The sequence below is a fragment of the Pangasianodon hypophthalmus genome, chromosome 23 (assembly GCF_027358585.1).
Source record: "Pangasianodon hypophthalmus isolate fPanHyp1 chromosome 23, fPanHyp1.pri, whole genome shotgun sequence".
NCBI lineage: Eukaryota > Metazoa > Chordata > Actinopteri > Siluriformes > Pangasiidae > Pangasianodon > Pangasianodon hypophthalmus.
In genome coordinates, this window is record NC_069732.1 from 10,801,099 (window position 1) to 10,819,376 (window position 18,278).

General features: G+C 39.4%; 1 protein-coding gene across 1 annotated transcript in view; it reads right to left on the bottom strand.

Annotated features, from left to right (window-relative positions):
• csmd2 (CUB and Sushi multiple domains 2) overlaps positions 1 to 18,278 on the bottom strand; it is a 309,743-nt gene that overhangs the window by 26,314 nt on the left and 265,151 nt on the right. The window contains exons 48-56 of the mRNA XM_053228691.1: positions 14,017 to 14,163; positions 12,313 to 12,504; positions 10,617 to 10,802; positions 10,248 to 10,442; positions 9,804 to 9,977; positions 9,510 to 9,683; positions 9,004 to 9,177; positions 1,982 to 2,170; positions 929 to 1,102 (exon numbers count right to left, since the gene is read on the bottom strand). Coding sequence (XP_053084666.1) covers positions 929 to 1,102; positions 1,982 to 2,170; positions 9,004 to 9,177; positions 9,510 to 9,683; positions 9,804 to 9,977; positions 10,248 to 10,442; positions 10,617 to 10,802; positions 12,313 to 12,504; positions 14,017 to 14,163 — 1,605 coding nt within the window. The remainder of the gene's footprint in view (positions 1 to 928; positions 1,103 to 1,981; positions 2,171 to 9,003; positions 9,178 to 9,509; positions 9,684 to 9,803; positions 9,978 to 10,247; positions 10,443 to 10,616; positions 10,803 to 12,312; positions 12,505 to 14,016; positions 14,164 to 18,278) is intronic.

Here is an 18,278-nt window from a genome sequence, read left to right on the forward strand (position 1 = left end):
CTAAGTGTAACCCACATAACACTCACCAACACAGAACAACACACTTAAAAACACACTTCAGCCTAAGACACACTGAGTTGTCTCCACCCCATGGACTTTTGGTTTGACTCAACCTTGGTTGGAGGAGCTGGATCAGGTCTGACTCCACTCCCTGAACTTCTGGTCCTGCAGTGAGGGGTTCAATATTCTGAGGCATGCTGATGTGAAGAGAATAAAGAGGAATCTAGGATTCATGTGGCCTGATAACAGACTTTGGACAAGAACCTGATGGGAAAAGGAAATTTCCTTCCATTCACCATATGAACTGCTCTCTGCTGAGGCATTTACAAATGATCATGCGCCCCTCATCTGTCCATCTGGTTCTGCTTCACAAACAGCCACAAATGCTGTTGAGAAAATTGAGTAAATATTTTATGGACATCTGTATTTTCCATTTCCTTAGTGCCAAACTCACTCTTTATATTGGATATTTATCCCAGTGCAATTTGAAATTCTGTAGTAAAACGGCCAGCGTGATCCCTGGGAGCAAAAAGTGGCAAAGCCGCAATTTTTGAGAAATATGAATGTCATGAATTGTGACATTAACCTGTCAGGCTAGTTTTACTGCACAGGATGAGACTATGTGGTGGCATATCTGAGAGCTGTGTGGGGGCCATGGCTTTACAGTCAAGAAGGACAGCTCATAAGCTGACAGGCGTGTGGGGGTTCATGTAGCAGAGGCTGATAGGAGGAGATTAAAATAGGTTATAGAGGGATGGCGTGTTCGGCCACTGGAACACCATGGCCACTGATTCATGCTTGAGCTCTCACAGACAATTTTCTGGACTTCTAATACTCCTGAAGATTAAATCATCTCAGGAAATTATAGTTGAAATCCTAAAAATATGGTCTCATAGACTAGTATTGGTTGAAAGGCATAATGAGTTACCAGTACAGTGTGGCGGTGAGCCACTCCACTGGCCATTCAGCTGGCACACGCGGGTGGTGTTGCCTACAATGGCGCGTTGGCCCATGCAGCTGTAGCGGATCACTGAGCCCACCGTTCTCCTCTCCCCTGAGATCTGTGTGTAAGGAGGCATGCTGGGATGATCACACAGCACCACTGCAGCATAGGCATGAGGGAGAGAAACAGAAAGAGTGGCAAAAGGATGAATTTTCTTTTAAACAACTGTCAGAGCTGGTACATACTGGTACCACATCACAGCATTACAAAAAATTCTGGCATAGTTGTACCATCAACCTGATCTCATGAGAAATTCTGATGAATGCAAGCAAGGGAGGACAATCTGGCATAATCCCTGCCCTTAAATCTAACTGTAACTTTCATATCTGTTCAGTCATGCAAATGTCTAAATGCTGTCACCATTAACATTACGCATAATGATGTCAAGAACAGTTCTGGCAATATCTATAAGATTTTTAAAACAGGAATACATCAAAAACTGTGATGCATGGTTACCATATCATGAAGAACTGTGCAGACCTTACGGATTTATAGTTACAAAACATAATGATAACATATTGCCATATCTCATGCTGCCTCTTTAAGGTTGTTTCAAATGGTTCAGAATGCAGCAGCATGCATCTTTACCAAGAAAAGAAAGTTAGTCACATTAACTTATTCAATCTCTATAATGGCTTTCTTTCAGGTTCTACATTGACTACAAAGTCCTGCTCATGACTGTTTAAAGCTCTGAATGGTTTAGGTACAGGATATCTTCCTCATCTCCTGAAGCAGTATAGTGCACTTTTCGTGAATTATAATAAATGTCACAGGTTTACAGTCAATTGTTTAATGACTGTAGATTGTTTCTTTAATATGACTTAAATAGTTTGTTTTATGATTTCAAGATAAGTAAAACATTTGTCTACAAAACAGAATTTTACAAATAAAGATTATTATTTCATTATTTTGCTAATGCTAATTATAGGTTAATATAGTCAAAAATCAAATGCTGCAAAAGACAAGCAAGAAGCTCACAGAGACACTTGGGCAGTGATCGATCCCACGTGCCATCGCCCTGGCATGTCAGAGTGCTGGTGCCCAGCAGGTAGTATCCTGGATTGCATGTGTAAGAGACTGTAGTCTGGAAGCTGTAGCGATGAGGCCCGCTGGGCAGGACCTGTCTCACACTGTTCTCCACATGCCCAGGCTCTGTGCAGTTCACAACTGAGAAGAAAAAAAGGAATATGAGAAAAAAGAAGATTATTTTAAATAACAGCACATGCTGAGAGGATATAGATAGTAATAAGAATTAGTGTAAGATTACATATGATGAAATAAAACCCTAAAGCATGTACGCAAGAACAAAAATGATGGGTTCACGAGTGGCACAACAGAAAAAGCATTTGCTCTGTCGTCAGGAGCTCGAAAATCCTGACGATGTGACAGCCATCTGTGGTCAGGAGTCCAAGAGAGAAATTTGGCCATGTTCTCTGGGTGTGAGGGATGGAATCACTCTCTTTCCTGTCAATCAGAGCAACACTAACCAATTGTGGGCTTCTGTGAGCTCATGTATGTGGAAGAGAGTAGTTATTGTTTTTCTCCAAACATGCTCAGCTGCACTATGACATAGCATGAGGAAAAGATGCCATGGCTGACTTCTTGTGTCTCAGAGTAAGCACATGCTAGCCTTCACCCTCCCCAGTTGGTAGCTTTCATATGATAGGGGAGAGCTAGCTAGTATAGGGAATTGGCAAAATGATCAAATTCTGAGAAAACTGGGGGGAAAAAAACACACACAAACAGAATTTAAAAGTTAAATAAGGGCACTGCCTATTGCTGTAATTTTCCTTGCCGTCCATTTCCTGTTTGCTGTACCTCTAACATGGCTTTGAATTCATTCATCTAAAACTGATTCAATAAATAAAACAACAGCAAAGACAGAAATGCACACATACACCCATATGCGCACACACTACGGCTTCAATAAAGTTTTCCCAAAGATTTGTCACTACTTTTGAAAGAGTGAAAATTTAAAGTCCATACGCAGGATGGAGAGAGTGATAGATGGAGGCCTAGTGAAACGGAGAGGAGGCAAACCATGAGAGATAAGCATCTGTCAGCTCTGAGCCAGACGAGGAGAAGTACTGAGCAAGAGGTGTGCACTTGAGTGAAATAGAGAACTAGAGGCAGGAATTAGCTGTGTGCTTCTCCCTAATCAATCCGTGCCCTGTGCCCCCACCAATCCCAAAAGCCCCCGCTTTCTGATACCAACTGTGCCACATCAGATGGCATTGGATCCCATGTCATAATCAATCTGGCATAAGAGGCTGACACTGCGGAGGATGAGGAAGAGCAGGGAGAAAAACAAGCCCTGGCAGTGCAGCTGCCATTAAAATGCATGACAGATATCATCAACAAGCCATTCGTCCTGCACTTGCACATGGGTGAGGGGGCACTCGCGTCATTTCTACTGCACTGACATGATGATGGAGACGTGAGAGAGTAGAGACAGATGGGCCCCTTTTATAGGAATATGCCCTTCTGCAGAGCAGGTAACCAGCATACTGGGGTTTGTCAGGGTAGCACCTGCGCCACTCTACCTCCTACCACAGCTTGGTGATTTGTTCACTACTTTTAGCTACTTTCACAAGTTCAGCTAATGTGGCCACCCACAAATCATGAGATGCATAGCAGGGGTAGGGATATTTATTTCCATTAAATCACTCGGTGTGTAATTCACAAGGCAAATGACAGGTTGTGCTGTGAACATACGCAATGAAATAAATGTAGGATGTCTAAGTGAATTTGCACATACTTCAATAAACCTGACTCATATATTTGTAGGCTCATTCAGCTGACTGGAATATTTCTGGCTAATATGCATCCCTCTGTGATAACACATTTCCACTACATTGCTTAGTCAGGGCCAACTGGTCAACACCTAATGAACTTTCTTTTCTTCTTCTTCTTCTTCTTTCTTTTTTATGTTTTCATAAACATAGCAGCTTATGCCGATTAGTTTGGCTTTGGACTCTGGAACCTACATGATGTGATAACTAAATCGAGATGATTAAAAGTAATAAGAATTAATGGGAGTTATGCTTGACAGATGTTCCTTTATTATCACACACAACAAATTGTCAAAAAGGGTAACTGCTGTAATAAATCAGGCATCATGTAAGCCACAATTAAACAAACTGGGAATTCTGTTTTATAGATAAACTCTAAAAGAGAGACACAGTTTTCATTTTTAAAACCAGGAATGAAAGGGAATGCACACATCTGCACTCATTCAATTTAACTGAAATCACTTTTATGTGTATAGTGAAATCCAGATGTTGATTAAGATCCCTAGTGAGCGAGCCAGAGGCGACAGTGGCAAGGAGGAACTCCCTTCCAGGTGACAGATTTTCTGTATGAGCTTACTGTGAATATGAATACTGGGATGAGCACCAGACAGTCTTTCTGATCAGAGCAGCATCTCCTAGATAGAAATCTCATGGGGTTGGGGAAAATCCTGGATAATCCTACACAATTCATAAACTCCTCACAGGATTGGTACTTTAGGCCTCAAAAATATGGTACCCTACCTGGTCACCCTACCTACTTGTATTCGTTTGTGCTAATGCTTTGGCTAGACACTGTGCTAATGTACATATAGCCTCATACAGTATATGCAGTAAGTCTGTCTAGAAAATACTGTAGCAGGAACAGACTGCTATAATTGAGCTGTCCCTCCAATCCTCAGTAGCCAGTAGGGCCCAAACCCTCTAAAACCCACCCACTCAGGATCATGTCAAAAAGTGTAATCTCCAAAAACATAAAGAAAAAAAGCTTTCCACCAACAGTAAAGCTGGCAGCTCACAAGCAATTCCTTCTCAACAAGACTGTAGTGGATACTGTAAATAAAGAGATCTCATAAAGTTATCTTCCCATTTCAAATCATCCTTTTCTCTTTTTGACACACATCTAATCCTGTTTTCATGAGTCAATTACTGAAGAAGAAACCAAATTCTGGAAATCATCAGCAATTTATAAAGTATGTTCTTGACCTAGAGTATGGTCACTTGCAATTTAAAATGTGATCATAATGCACAAGTGGGAATCTGTTCACATTTTCCATTAGCTTATGCTGATCAAGGTCTATGATGGCAACAGACACAGAATTAGACAGAAAGGGAAAGAGAGAATTACAATTAAGTGTTAAAAGACATCCAATTTATCTGTTCCTGAGCACAATTGGATATTAGAATCGTTTCAGCCTCTGGCCACTGGCCATTTGGTGAGAGAGATGGATCATTTTTCTGGCGTGGCTGTAGACTTATCAGTGTGGTTTTAAGAGGCCATTTTGAAGATGGCAGTGGCTTGGGCTGACACAAATTGGTGCTGATTAGCAGGGCTATGAGGGGCTCTCTGAATTATTGATGCGGCTCACAGCTTGCGCCTTTCCACGCAAGCTCCTCTTCACCCATTAGCTGTGATTCTACTGCTCTCAGTGCTAATGACAGGACATGACAGAAGAGAGATGGGTGCAGAACACCAAACCGCTTTAAGTTCCCTCATCCAGAGTAAACACACATGAACATTCACACATAATGGGATCATGAGGAGAGAGGAAAAACAACTTTAAAGCTTATAATTAACAGGATAAACCTGATGAAACAAACAACGAAGGTGCTAATCCTCTTATGCATCTGTATTTTTTATTACCATCTGTCAACACCTTCCCAACCCATCACACAGGCTCAAACAGTGGTGTTATGACAGTGTAGGTATTATAACAAGTGTAATAGTTTTTGACTTAGTTATGTAGCATCCATCCTAACATGCATAAAAGCATCAAAATCTCCAAATCCTAAATTTCTCGAACACCCAATGGAAAAAGCCTGAATGACACTCTTTTTTATTAAATCTTCAGATTTGTAAAGTTGCTTCACTGATAGCACTGTTCCTCATCTTTGATAGGTCAAGTCATTTAATATGTCAGGAGCCGTCAGTGGCTGTGGCTCAGTGTCTCTCACTTGTCAGCATTAGGACACGACCCGTCGCTGAGCTGCCACTGAGATTCAGCCTGCTGCTTTAACCGAATATAGACACAGATAGACAGACAGACAGACAGACAGACAGGAAGATGGACAGACAGACAGACAGATAGATAGATAGATAGATAGATAGATAGATAGATAGATAGATAGATAGATGGACGGACGGACGGATGGATGGACAGCCAGCCAGCCAGCCAGCCAGACAGACAGACAGACAGATAGATAGATAGACAGATAGATAGACAGATAGATAGATAGATAGATAGATAGATAGATAGGCAAACAGGCAGGTTATTGATCTCCTAGAGGGTGGGCCAAAAACAGAGGAGGTTCTTCCGCTTAAGTCCGCATAATCTTAAACAACATTAGCTGTATCTTAATTGGTTACTAAGAATTATATACTATACACTATGTACTTGAAGACCTAAGATATGTTGTTGTCTGGAAGTGACATCTCAGAAAAACCCAGGTGATTTAGCTGTCACTCTAAACCCCAGTAGCCAGTAGGGTCCAATCCCTGTAAAACCCACCCACTCAAGCTAAGAAAGTTAGTGAACTCTCCAGCAGTATAGAGAAGAAAGCTCTGCAGTGCACAAGCAATTCCTTATGAACAAGACTAAAATAGTGAATACTCTAAACAAAGGGAGCTGATAAGGTCATTTTTTCCATTTGAAATAATCTTTTTTTCTGCTTTTGTTTCTTGTCTTTTCCACAATGCAGCCAGTGAATGCAAGAGTCAACATCATCCAGACAGTAACTATAATGATCACGCTACTCCCACCAAAAGCATGCGAGGTATGCCCATTGAGACGCAGCTATTGTCTCATAGATGATATCATTTTAGTAAGTAAAACAGAGACAGAGCCATATGCAAATCCTTAATAGTTACACATCCAGCTCCAACAAACCCAGCTCAGATCACCGCACCACACTTTAGATTACAAACCTTGACTTGTTTTTTTTTTCTACATCAGTTTCTCTTGGATTTCCCTGTTAATTTTATTTCATGGTGAATATTCTCCTTTTTCATCAAAAGGAGATCATTTAATGTAACGAACTCAGGAGATCAGTGGAGATCATTTAATGTAACAAACTGAGGTGCAGTTGTCAAATCACTAAGAGTGATAGCAAGCATGTACAGACCACACTACACCACACCACACCACACACACACACATATACATGCACGCACACACACCCCTTACTGCCTATCCTGGCCAACAACACCTTCTAGACAAAACATCTGTATCCCTTTTTTTAACCTTATGGAAACATTTGCTTGTTTGTGTAAAACATGTCTCTGAGCACTGTTGCACCACTGAGCTGCTGCACCACTGGGGACTTATGCTCATGCCTTACCACTATGTCAAGTCAGGTCATTTTTAGCATGACTGTCAATTTATGCCTTTTATATTCTCTCAAGAGTCCTTCTCTTTTATAAGCGAAACATAAAACCTATTTAACGTTAATGAGTTTAACCTGCTTGCTGGAACCAGCAGGTCGGGTGTTTGCCACTCATTTACTAACAATACAGAGCCAGAGGCTACTGTAGTTAAGTATTCATTGCCATACAACTACTATCCTTCGAAAAAATACATGTGAAATATAGGCATGATACAATTTCTGATCATGTAAGCACACCTGTAACTGAAGGTCCAGAAAGGAACCAGAGCATGTGCATGATGCTTGAGCTAAACTCAACGTAACATTTTTTCAGACAACTTTTTATTCCATATGCCATTGGCCAAGAACTGCTCTGAAGAAAACTGGCTATTGTAAGTGTATCCTGGAGGAACAAACCCAAATCCCCCTCTGCAATGCTAGAAACAAAAGATAAGACTTGATTCTCTTTAAAGTTTGCCTTCACAGGAACAAACACTCAAGCGTCGTACTGTCCAAAAAGATGGAAAAAGCTCTGTGTAACAAAGACATGTGAAAACCATTCTTATCAAAGTACTTTATGTGTATGACCACTATGCCACAGTTTATTGAATTAATTGATTGCACTTGATTGAATCAGTGATATTCGCAAAGCAAATAATCATTTGAGGAACAAAAACATAATTGTGGATACAATTAGCACCACTGAAACAAAAAAGAACAATTTCAAAATAAGAATCTTGATCTTTTCATTTGGTATAACACCTAAACTGTGCAAATGAGTGATACAATTCGAAGTAAATGTGGTCTGTATATGCAAAAAGTTCCAGAAAGTATAGTTCTCATAATAACAGAAATGTATTTGGTGGTTTTCATTCATTCATTCATCATCAGTAACAACTTTATCATGGTCAGGGTCGACGTGGATCTGGAGCCTATCCCGGGAACACTGGGTGCAAGGTGGGAGAATTCACCATGGACGGGATGTCAATTCATTGCAGGGCACCATGCATACACACATTCACATACATACTCATTTGCACCTCAGGACAATATTAGCATCGCCAGTCCACCTACCTGCATGTTTCTGGACAGTGGGAGGAAACTGGAGAACCCAGAAGAAACCCACATAAATGCAGTGAGAACATGCAGAACTCCACACAGAGAGTAACCTGAGCTCAGGACCAGGGACTCTGGAGCTATGAGGTGGCAACACTACAAGAGCCAAGACAAAGTTTTCTTCTAGCAGGCTAAAGGTCTTTTTTTTCCTCTGAGAAAACCCATGGAGGACCTACAACTGAGGGTTTTCATTTCAGCAAAGATTCCAAGTAGACTCTTTTAGAAAGCTAGAATCCTTAATTATCCAAAGAACCCTTGAGAAACCATTTTCTAAGAGTGTAAAGCAGAAAGGATTTTTAAACTTTAAACTCTTAAACTCCCAGGAGCCACTGGCTGATCCAGACTTTCCTCACTCTTGTAACCACATATGTTTTGTATTAGTTTATGAATTAGTCTATTAGTTCTATATAGTTTATGAATGTTTCAGAGTAGTTACTGAATAATATGCTTTAAGTTGAATGAGAAAATAATAAGCTAAGACTTTAAGAGGTTAAATAACTTGATAGTACTCACTTCTACATCTGGGCAGGGAGTTGCTCCACTGCCCATTGGATTGGCAATGAGACTTAATGGCCCCCTGTAAGACATAGCCGGTACTGCAGGCAAAGCGAACTACGTCATTGAGGTTGAAGTGTGTTCCCTGGGTCATACCATTGGCAGGATTTCCTGGATGTCCACATGTGATAGCTACAAAATACCAGAATAAGACTGTGGGTTAATAATAATAATAATACTAATAATAATAATAATAATAGTAATAATAAATGTTTTTATTTTTTTATAAATAACTTTATGGTTTCTACAAATCTTGTTCCAGCAGGATTTGGATATATGTATATTCCTTTGTTTGTAGTATATGTTGTGAAGTTATGCATCTGTTGCTAAGTCTTGTGTCAATTTTACTTGTAAATCCTGTGTGCTAAAATTAGGTATGGTCAATAGACCCTGTTGATCAAACATATTATTAAACCTGTGATACATACTGTATATTACATGTGTATCATTAAAGTAGTACTTACGGACACAAACAGGTGGTTTTCCAGACCAGCGGTGATCTTGCTCACATATGCGCACTGAAACGCCAATGAGTCTGAACCCAGGGTTACACTGGTAAACCACACTGCCCCTGTAATTATAGTTCTCACCAATTATCTGCCCATTTACTATGGGGTCAGGAGAGCCACAGTGCCCAGCTGAGGAGAGAGAAACAAGTGCATAAAAACAAGAAATGACTTTGACAGTCACATAATTTGGCAACACAACCTAGTTTCAAAGTATGAAAATGGTTACTTGATAAAGCATCATTGCCTTACCAAGACATTGGACCTCAGATCCACTCCACAAGCCATTGGCCATGCATTCTCTCACCCTGGAGCCCACCAGAGTGTAGCCTGTGTTACAGGAGAAAATGGCTGTTGCTCCGAATACAGTCAGAGTACCAATCTTATTTCCATTGGGTGGAGTTCCAAGGTCTCCACAAGAGATAACTAGATGAAGAAGAACAAATGTTTTGTTAGTGTTTGGAAGCAATACATCATTACCACATTCAAGGACGCATGATCTTTAACAAAGTAATCCTACCTTTTTCTAAGTTATTCGGATGTAGTAGGCCTACAATGTGGCAAAATTGAAAATATTCATGTACTCTGTACAATGCTATCTCCAGACAAAGTAAGTCTGAGATTTTTTTAGACAGGTTAAATCTTTGACACACGCACTTTACTCAACTACAAACCCAGACGAATAAAAGCACTCACTTTCACATGCAGGTCTGGGTTCAGGGTAATCCCAGGTGCTGTTGGCCTGGCAACGAATGACCCTTTGACCCTTGTAGAAGTACCCAGGATCACAGGTGAGCATCATCATGGCCTCATACTGATTCTGCATGCCATAGATAAGCCTCCATCTCCCGTGTTCCACTGCCGAGTGGCCGATGTCAGGGCAGGTGACAGCTGGAGGGCACACATCAAACTTTATTTTAAACATCAGTCACTGGAAGCACTAGCTAGTAAAATATAAAGGGCTGCTTTGCAATTCTGGCTTTAACATTTTTTTAATATTAAATGAGACCTTGATATTCATAATAAAAGGATTGCGGACATTACGTCAGTCAATTTTAGGCTTACGTATGCAGCGGGGTGGTGTTTCCATAGGACTCCACCTCCCTGACTCTTGACAAACAGTTGACACAGGTAAGGTGTTGGCCAGTCGGAAACCTGGGTTACATTTGAATGTGACCCTTAAACCAAGAGTGAAATCTTGACCAATCACACTGCCATTCACTGGAGCCATGGGCATGCCACAGGAGACCACTGTGAGAGAGAAAGAGAGAAAGGGAGACAGAGAGATGCAGGTGATCAAAGATGACAAAGTGACCAGCCAACTCTAATAGCATCAGAATGTAGACAGCTGAGTTTATTATAGGCTGTGTGATGTTATTTGGCAAAAAGTAAAGTACTCTGCACTGTTCTAGCAAAAAGTTTTGATCACAGTGTTGTTCCTCTTTCAGCCGCTACCTTTAGGGGTCACCACAGTGGTCTTCGTATTTGATTTGGCACAGTTTTTTTTTTTTAAACACCGGGTGCCCTTTATTTTTAAATTACGGTTGACTTATCACAGCTATTGTACAGTATGCATATATTTACCATAATGAGACAGTGAGCAAGAGTATAATAATCCAGCTGTAGCAAACTTAAGTGCAACCTATAGATGAATTACTCTGAGATAATTGTAGATATAATTTAGAACATTAATTAATTAATTAATTAATTAAAATGCATTCATCTTCAGTAAACACTTAAACTTAGATTCACATTCATTCAGATATATTTAGGATAATTTAGAGCTGCCAATCCACCTAGTGGCATGTATTTGGGAGGTGGAAGGAAACCAGAGAACGAGGAGGAAACCCACATGGAGAGAACATGCACTAAACTCCCCAGAGACAGTGATCTGGGCACAGGACTGAAACGAGTATTAAAAAATAATAATTCTGTTACTCTGTAAACATGCTCTGTTCACCTTGAGCAGAAAAAAATTGCATTCAATTTTGCACATTAAAGGGTTAACTGGTTTGTCTCTCTGAGGGACTTAGCTCTAAGGTTATACATTGAGCCTTACACATAAGGGTTAAATACTCTGAGGAACATCAAGATAAATTATCTTTTACTTCATAAAACTTTTGGGATTAGACTGAGTGCATTTCCAGGTATTGGTTGGCATATTTGTTGTCTTGTGGTTCTGTTGAGTGTTTGATTTTAAAATAAAATGCCATAATTTAATTACAGAATAAATATACTTGTATTGTGTTGAACTGTGCTGAATTGTATCTGGGTTTTGTGTGTCATACACACAAACACACACACAGAAACAGGTTACAAAGCATCTTGTCAGTACAAGCAGGAGCTTGAGGCAGTTGGATAGTGATGAGTTTAATCCAAAAGTGAGATTACACCTGTATATAGATTTGAAGCACCTGCTGTTCCCAGTTGCTGTTGTAAAGCGGGACAAAGAAGAATTATCCCTGCCTCATTTTGCCTGCCTTACATCACTCTCTCTCGCTCAAAGAAAGACAGGTGAGTGCTCTAAATCTATTATTCTAATCACTACAGTCTCAATCTAAGGTGAAATATCTTTTGTTTGCTTCTTCATGCATAGGCAGGTGAGCAAGACACAAATGTGGGAAACAGAACGATACTTTGGATAGATTTAAACACTGAATGAAGATTAAAGGAATTAAGACAGCCAGGGAATAAGTCTAAATAAATACAAATAAACAGCCTGGGTATCAAGACTACACAATTCTGCGTGAATAGATTTCACCCACCTTGGCAGAGGGTACAGGAGCATTCCATTGGTAGATGCCTTGTTGGGTGCGGATGCAGGTGGCACTGCTCTGGCCAATCAAGCGGAAGCCCTGGTCACAGCTGAAGCGCAATGTACTGCCCAGCTTCGTGCCTGTCTGGCTGTGCACTGAGCCATTCACTGGAGGGTTAGGGGTACTGCAGTAGGCCGCTGTAACATGTACACAGATACACATGCCAAAGTAAAATACATCAGGTTTTTTGTTGGAAAAGTGTACAGTTAACCCTTTTAATATCCAGAACCCATTGGCAGGTCCGTCTCTCATAATAAGGCAAGTAACTGAATAATAAGCTCGGATTTTAACCTGCAAATCAGATGGATGGAGTAAACAAATGAAGCAATATTGCATGAAAGAAGTATATTAGTACATAAGACAGGAAGTGGGCAGAGAAAGTTGTCCCATCTATTACTTTTAATCTCTGCTACCGTGTTACATGTTACCTGTTCTGGGATTCAAGAACTTTCATATCCCACACACAATGAGAAAAGATTTGTCCACTCAAAGAAAACAGCAAAAAAGTTACAGAAATGGAACAGTAGGCTTTGCTTCAGGTTTTACGAGTGGTATGGCTCTCCACCAACTGCCTGGTTAAGAAAGAAAATGGGAAGGTCTCAAGTGAACCACTCATCCATTAGTAGAAATGAGTAGGATCTTGGAAATGGGGCCAATTTGGGAAATTACAACTGTAGTATACAACATTAAGTAAAACTCCCTATGGAGTGGTAAAATTGTAGGACTCTTTATGCTGCTGGACTTAGAGAGGCAGCTGAGAGGGGCTCTGGCTCTCAGCCTCCGACAGTTTGGTAGAAGTAGAGGCTTAAAACAGCCTTCAGCCTGTACATTCAGAAATGGTTTATTCCCTCACCTAAGCAAAGAGCTCATGCCTGAGGCATTAAAATCAGAAATGAGTTCAATAAAATCCAAAATGAAAACAAATCTCAATGTCACCTTAATGCCTTTCTTTCCCTGTTGGTAGAAAAATCTATCTAGCTATCAATCCCCCCATTATCAACTTTCCTCTCAACACCTTAGGAAAAAAGCTTGCACACTAATCATGGTCAGTCACTCACCACATGTATTAACACATATTTATTAATGCACAAGAATGATTCGAAGTAAAGGTATGAGAAAGAAAAGAAAAGAGAAGAAAAGGAAGTGGATTGAGCTAGAATGAGTTTAGGAACTTGCTACAACTGGTGATGGAGAGCCAGCCTGTGGAGATAAAAGATGGATTATTAAAGCAAACAGTAGAATGTTTAGAATCTGGCTTGCCATCTGTTTCTTCCCAAGGTACTTCAGCAGGGTGGTCCATATTGGGGATGCAAACCTGTATGCTGGTGCCACTAACTCAGCCTGCCACTGATCTGGCTATCAAAACTCCATCAAGCATGAAAAGAGAGCAGAAAACTAAAGACGCTGTCAGCAGGAGAGAACTGGTCCCACTGTGCGAGAGCAGCAGATGATTAGTCATCCTTCTGAAACTGATAATCATCAGCCTTCTGATGATAAGGAGCATACGGAAACGTTTTAAATATTTACACAACAATACATCATACAGGATTCATCAGGTGTCACCAATACCAATCTCTAAATCTCTAGTCTGAGGCATTAGAAATGGATATGTACATTAGCAGTGAGTATCGTCACCATCACTAGCTCACCTGAGTAGCGAATTCGAAAGCCTTTGTGGCTGGAGGTGTGATCAAATGACCAGTGCAGGTAGACTTTATTGGAAGAGCTGGTGATGCCCAGAGGGGATGAGTAGTTCCCACTTAGAGTGATGAGAAGAGGACTCTGTCTCGATGGACCTTAAAAGAAAAAAATGGATTTGATTATAACACAAGAGAGCTGCACTTCTGAATTAATGGCAATGCTTTATAATTTTTTTCTCCTGCTTTTCAGCACCTTGCACAACATAAATCTGAGAATAACAAATCTCTTCTAGACTTTATATAAGAGATCATCCCAATGAGATGCCCACAACACAAAGCAGACAAAGCTGTTATATTTTAGCTATTAGAACACATAAGCACACGTTTAGTAAAGAATAAAACATGATGGGGTGTGCTATTATAGGAAATTAATCAATGATGGGGTGAAGTCTGAAGTTGATTATTTTCCTATAACAGCAATTTCCAAAGTGTTTATCCTATTTATCCTTGTTTCATAGCACAGCAATTTGCCAACAATTACAAATTATATTAAGTACAACAGCAGGAACATGTAATACTTTTTATCCATTTATATTTACGAAAGTTATTTAGTTCCTTGTTACAGCAAAGGATTTCTCTCTCCTGAAGAAAAAACAGAAAAACAGAAAAAGCACAGTTTGTCTTGTTACTGAGAAACCAGAAAGCGCTAAGTCTTCTGTTCTGAAAACCTACTGCCTGTTACAAAGCGCTGACACTGGCGACTCCTGCTATAAATATTATATAAATGTCTCTGTACAGAAAGCTTATCCATATCAATGCTTGTATGTTTTTCTTTGTTAAATAACATTCAGATTTGAGAATTGGACAGCACTGTGGTATAAAATTGCTTATACCATGACCACTTAACAGCAATTAAAAGCGTGTTTTACTCATTTCAGAATGATGTTAAAATAGTGAAGGTGATAGCATACCATAAATACAGCCTAGTCTAACCTGTTATTAATATTAGCGGCCATGATTATATTTCAACATGTTGATATGCAGAGTTCAAATGTTGTTCTGTTCCATGTGTTTATGAGTATATTCCAGTTGAACAGCCTGCTCTTGTGGTATTCAACACTTTAAAAGTCAAAATTTTCTGAGAACAACTTATTGATGTTTCTCAATATGGTGAAGCCATTTAAGTGAAAGAAGCCCAAATGTAATTACAGTGTAATTTTAGTCAGATAGAGACTTTTCCTAGTAATGTACCAACATATTTGAGGAGAATTCCTGATAATTTTGTTATGTTTCTCCTGTTATTCTGCCTTTCCGCTTTCCACATATAAAAGACTTACCTTCTATGTGCCAGTTAGCTAAATCATTAGCCTCAATCATAAGGTATTTTATAGTCAGTGTTCATAATTTCCTGTTGCTTAGCAACAGTGTTTTCATGACTATAACCACTTGAATTGCAAGAGAGCGCGTGTTCACATTTCTAAGTCGAAAGCACTAATTCATAAGTTCCATTTGATTGCAAAAATATTATCAAGAGCAGTGATTTAGAACTGTGATTAAAAGTGGATCTACTTCAGCAGTGCCCTGATATATTAATACACACCTGTCAGCTAATCGGAAAATGAGTGTTTTTTTATGGATATGGTAAATATGTACATTGGACATTTGCTGTATCAAACGACAAGCATTTCCATTAACCACAGCTCTACATTTTAATACACAAATATAATAATAATAATAATAATATATATATATATATATATATATATATATATATATATATATATATATATATATATATACTCCTATATAGCTAGCATCATGGAACCTTTAACACACCGTCTGCAGGGGCACTTTCAGATCACCAGAAGAAGAAGTCCACAATCCACAGTCTCTACATCACAGGATTTTCCACTAGCCTTGTGTGTGTAAAATTTAGAATGGCTAGAACTTGACCTCTCTGGAAGGTTACATTTGGCACTATACAGTATAATGGAAGTCGCTAACTCCTCAGCTCAGCGTAATATACGATGCTGTAATCACTGGTAAGCACGCCAGCTCCCCTAAGGTGCAGCCCACACTGTGCCCAAATGCCAAGCAAACACACAGCAGCTGAGAGGCTTTGTCAGCCATTAAAATAGAGTGTGTTCCTGTTCAGACATAACCATTCACTGAGCCTCACTTAACTCTACCTTTACCCTTTCTTCACTTTCACTTCTGTATGAAATGCAGCCCATAGATCATTCATGCTCGGTCAGGTTTTAAACAGCACACACACACACACACACACACACACACAGTGTGGCTTGAATACAAACACATCGGTGAAATGAATGTAAAACAGACATCAGTGTAAAATCCTTCACTTAACAGCTATTTGATCCAAATTTCAGTAGTAGATCGTTCAATCTGAGGGACATTCAGTTCGTAGTGCGTGTTTTGACATTTGGCTGGTCCCCACAAGGAAAACTTTTTTTTTCCCCCAAAATTGCAGCTTTCATATATATATATATATATATATATATATATATATATATATATATATATATATATATGTATATGAAATACATATATATATATGTAAAGAGCCAAAAGGTTCCCTTATGTAATGAGGTAAGGTTAGGTTTAGCTGTAGGCATAGCATTAGGTAGCTGCATTTATAAATATATAAATGGATATAATATATACTTGGTCCTCGCAAGGATAATCTGACAAATGTGTTTGTACGCATGCCTGAGTACAGAGCCTTGAAATCTCACACACTCTATTTCGGAGTACAAACACATTTACAACAGTGTCAACTACCAAATCTGTTTCTTCATTTCATGAAATGAACAGTTAGGTTTTCAAGTCAGTTGACACTTATTATATACAGTATATTAAAAAACCTATGACAAATTCATTTTAGGTTGTATGAAACTGAAACATTTGTATTCTCTGTCGCATAATGACACCTGACATTAAACAAATTAGTCTCAGCATTATTAGATGGTCTGTCTACAGATTGTCAGATATGGTTTGCACACTTTGATGGGCACAAATGTACAAACATGAAAAACAAGCCTCAGTGTTGCCACAGAGGGTAGAGTTGCCACTTTACAGCTCCAGGGACTTTGGTTTAATCCTGAACTCAGGTTACTGTCTGTCGCATTTCCTCTGGGTTCTCTGGTTTCCTCCCATTTCCCAAAAACATGTAGCAGGTAGACCAGCCAGTCTAAATTTCCTCTAGAAGTGAATGACTGCATGAATATGTGTGTGTGATGTTAGAGATTGGCACCAGATCCACTGTGATCCTGACTAGGATAAAGCAGATAATGATGAATTCATGCATAAAAGCCTCCATGTGTACACACTTCCATCCACATTTTAATTCTGGTAATGCTTTTTTGATCATTACACAATCCTTCATTTGTTATTTTATAGCTTTGATGTCTCACTATCCATCTAAAATGTGGAAACTAGTAACAACAGAACAGAACAGAAAAACAGAAAAGCAGTGAATCAAATTCAATTTAGGTTGCTTCATAGGAAAGGCAAAAGCTACAGGCTTACTATGCAATACTGCAATGAGAGAGCTCATGCAGCACTAAATTGTTAGAAATGTGTGAAATTCATTTAAACATTTGATACAATCAAAGAAGACAGGAACAAAGAAAGAAGAAAGTTGATTGTGAATCTTTTCCTCTGACACCACTAAACTGTGATCTTTTCTTGCGTTGTAATGGCGTCCACAATGTGCTGACCCTCTGTGTATGTGCACTGACCTGTTGGCTCTCTAATCCAGTTTCTAATCTCACCCTAAATGGGAGCATTTTGACCCACAGTGTGGGCCATGACCCACTAGCTGCCCTTGTGCCATTCTTGCAGACTAAAGCAATTTCCACTGCCTTTTCAAGTTTGGATGTCATTGTGTGACTCACGCTTGTGTGAAAAAGCGTGCGTCTGTCCTACCTGTCTCTTTTGCATCAAAGGCGCACTACTGTCCCAAAAATATACAAGAACTTGGCATATTCACTTAATAAATTTTGTTAGTTTATTCAGTGATGACATACAGGTATATGATGGGAATTTAAATTAGCCAGATAAAATATCAGTAACTTGGCATATGTCATTCAGTAGTGTTTTGGGAACAACATGAAACTAGTATATGTTATGTATTTATAGTACTAATATCTATTTTTAGATTTGATGCTTGCTTCATATGAAGAACTCTGGATGTTAATTGTATGTTATACAACAGTGGTGTTGAATTCTTGAATCTGAAGGTGTTGATT